General features: G+C 45.4%; 1 protein-coding gene across 1 annotated transcript in view; it reads left to right on the forward strand.

The window, feature by feature from the left end:
• LOC102301630 (solute carrier family 13 member 5) overlaps positions 1-1,743 on the forward strand; it is a 16,644-nt gene that overhangs the window by 5,600 nt on the left and 9,301 nt on the right. The window contains exons 2-4 of the mRNA XM_014330595.2: positions 934-1,062; positions 1,226-1,362; positions 1,460-1,692. Coding sequence (XP_014186081.1) covers positions 934-1,062; positions 1,226-1,362; positions 1,460-1,692 — 499 coding nt within the window. The remainder of the gene's footprint in view (positions 1-933; positions 1,063-1,225; positions 1,363-1,459; positions 1,693-1,743) is intronic.

Genomic DNA, 1,743 nt, shown 5'->3' on the forward strand with positions numbered 1-1,743 from the left:
CATTCAGACACAAAAGCAAGAAGAGAGCCGAAACATTTCTATTTAATAATTAAGCCTTTGATTCATCTGCTGACTCTGTGCAGCAGTGTCAGAAACGACTACAGCAAAACCATAGATACTAATTTCCTGTGCGTTTGTTCCAAAAACAAGCAGAGGCTGGAAGTGAGGTCATGTCACAGCACACACTCTATTTTCCAAAATATTTCAGTGTAAAAAAAAATAAAAAATTACTGTATTACAAACCATTCCTACCATTTTGTGGCTAAATGGACCTCAGTAAAGAATAGTAAGGTGCTCTGAGAGGTCCCGTGGGGTAGAAGAGCACGTTTACCTTTTAAGTCTGTGTGTTGGAGAGCCAGCCATCCACCCAGACCTCCTCCCTTGGGGGAGGGGGGTGTAAAGTAAGCTTACATAAATATCATCCTTGCTGAGCTCAACATGTGCAGTGAAACTGGACTGGATGTTTTCTGTTGGCAGCAAAGTGCTGGATGAATTTTCTTTTGTCACAACGAAAGACTCAAAAAATGCGAGTAACATTTTACTAATACAGAGAGAAGAAAGCTAACTGCAAAAACGTGGTCTGAGCGCTAGCACGCTACTGCGTAACACGTTACACCTGTGAGATCAGTCACGGTTACACGTGTCCGTTTCAAGCATCTGTCTGAAAGTTTTGTCTGTTTGTTTGTTTGTTTGTTTGTTTGTTTGTTTGTTTGTTTGTTTGTTTGTTTGTTTGTTTGTTTGTTTGTTTAACCATCATTTATTCTGCAGAAGCTTAATAACAGCCACTGGAGCATTAGCGCCCTCTGCTGTATTATACGAACTCTACGTTAGTGCATTGAAACACCCATTTGTTCACATCTTGTGGATGTTGTGTTAAAGCTGCAGGTTTCAGGTTACATTTTGACCTGGACGTGTTTTCTGATGTGTGTATAGGAGGCAGCCTGTGCTTATGTCATAGCCCTCATGGCGGTATATTGGTGCACGGAGGTGTTGCCGCTGGCGGTGACAGCGCTGCTGCCAACCATCCTGTTCCCCGTCCTGGGCATCATGGAGTCCAAAGAAGTAAGACTGTGCACATACACATCGTATACTACATCTGGTACTACAACTTTACATGTACATTTATACAAATAATGATACCGAATTATCAAACTGATTTTTTTTTGTCCTGCTGCATGCTAACTTTGTATTTCCATTATTTTGTCTCCTCCTTGTTTTTGTCCAGGTGTGTATGCAGTACCTGAAGGACACCAACATGCTGTTTGTCGGGGGCCTGATGGTCGCCGTAGCCGTCGAGCACTGGAACCTCCACAAACGCATCGCGCTCCGGGTGCTGCTGATAGTTGGAGTCCGACCTGCCCTGTGAGTCAGCTGAACCTAATCTGTCCCCACAGGGCTGCAGTGGAAGCCGATCACTTCCCCTGTTTCTCAGGCTTGATCCAATCCCTTCCCCTCACAGGTTGATGCTGGGGTTCATGGGAGTGACGGCCTTCCTGTCCATGTGGATCAGCAACACGGCAACCACCGCCATGATGGTTCCCATCGTCCAGGCCGTCCTGGATCAGCTCCACAGTAACGTAGACCCTGAGCATTCGGCCAAGAGTAAGAACAGGAGTGAGGCACTACCTCAGGAGCATCAGGAGAAAACCATCAGCATCCTTCAAGCTGTTAACCCAAACATGATGGAGATAGGTACGATGTAGGCTTCTGGCATATAGCTACTTTCTAACCACATGGAAGCGA

This window comes from Haplochromis burtoni, unplaced genomic scaffold (assembly GCF_018398535.1).
Source record: "Haplochromis burtoni strain Fernald_Lab_line unplaced genomic scaffold, NCSU_Asbu1 Contig_903, whole genome shotgun sequence".
Taxonomy (NCBI): Eukaryota; Metazoa; Chordata; class Actinopteri; order Cichliformes; family Cichlidae; genus Haplochromis; species Haplochromis burtoni.